Genomic DNA, 1,251 nt, shown 5'->3' with positions numbered 1-1,251 from the left:
TTGGGCCTCACCACCACCGACGCATCCCTCACCACGCGCTCCTCCTCAACACACGCACCAACTTGATCAGCTTGTCCGCGGTCCCGTCCTCGCCCCACTCAGCCTTGCCAAACACCTTTTTTGCAAGGCGCACCAAGTCTGCGTCAGGCGTGTTGGACAGCGCAGTTTTAATTGCGATACGGCGCCCTGAGTAATGGTCCTCATCAAAAACGTAGCGAGAGAGCGGTCCAAGCACACAAATACGGTCCTTCATCCTCTGCCACCTCCCCTCAAGCTCTGCTCTACCCTCACCGCTTCCCTGCAAGCCACGTAGCAAATCACGCTCCTGCCACGCAAAGAACGCCTTCATCTCTCGTGCATCGTAGCCGTTCACAAAAATGTTAAACGCATTACGTTGTTTCTTCCACCCCTCATAGTTGCTTGCATCAGGCGTATTCAACACAACTCCACCCCACCGTCGACAAGGCAGCCCCGCCACAACTCGATGGTCCTTAGTCACATTAAAAATATAGTAACCCCCTACGTTAGCCCTTTCTAACTCTTTGATGGCCCACAAACCTTCACTGGTGCATCCGTATTCCACTACGATCCCTGTCATTTCTCCCGCTTTGTGGAAAAGGCACACTGACCCTTCTACAAAGTAGGCCACCACCGTGACCCTCGCGGCGTCGTAGTGCAGGAGCTCGTGCAGCACAAAGGACCCCATCACCAGCAACTTGCCAATGCCCGCTGTTCCAACCACAACGTACGATTGCCTTATGTCCGTACGACCATCAGCAGGGGTCCAGTTGTTGATGCTTCGCCTAATGACGTTCCACACACAAGCATCACCTCCCTGCGCAGAAGTACGTCCTTGTAGCCTTCCAAAAAAAAAAGAAAATGTATGGCCCAGCAAACGCAGATCTAAGCACAAAAACTCCAGCCGCACACCACGGGCCTCCTCCCCCTCACGCTCCTAAATTTCATGAGGACGAGGTGTGACGCCCACATCACTCTCACACCACAATATCTGAGGCCTGCTGGAAGCGGCGTCCACCACCCTCAACCCAAGCGGCTCCGCAAAGTGGCCCAACTCCATGTAAGTCCCACGTTGCATTCAACACCGACCGGTAGACCCTCTCATCCAAAACCACAGGTGCAAGCGGCCGCCCGCCTTGCTTCTTCTTCCACTCTTCGGCGCTGCGCTGCATTTTGTTGACTGTCTCCATTGGAGCATGATCCCGCCAACGCACTCCCTGCGGCATAGTAGTT

At 54.7% G+C, this 1,251-nt stretch overlaps 1 protein-coding gene across 1 annotated transcript; it reads right to left on the bottom strand.

Moving 5' to 3' along the window:
* Window positions 1-28: 28 nt before the first annotated feature.
* On the bottom strand, window positions 29-706 carry TraAM80_10204 (retrotransposon hot spot (RHS) protein; the record flags this gene model as incomplete). Its single annotated transcript, XM_029386842.1, has 1 exon — window positions 29-706. The coding sequence occupies one exon, from the start codon at window positions 704-706 to the stop codon at window positions 29-31; it is 678 nt and encodes a 225-aa protein (XP_029233289.1).
* Between the last annotated feature and the right edge of the window lie 545 nt (window positions 707-1,251).

This window comes from Trypanosoma rangeli, assembly GCF_003719475.1.
Source record: "Trypanosoma rangeli strain AM80 chromosome Unknown Tra_15.4_contig_00834, whole genome shotgun sequence".
Lineage (NCBI taxonomy): Eukaryota > Euglenozoa > Kinetoplastea > Trypanosomatida > Trypanosomatidae > Trypanosoma > Trypanosoma rangeli.
This window is presented reverse-complemented; position numbering and strand designations above follow the sequence as displayed.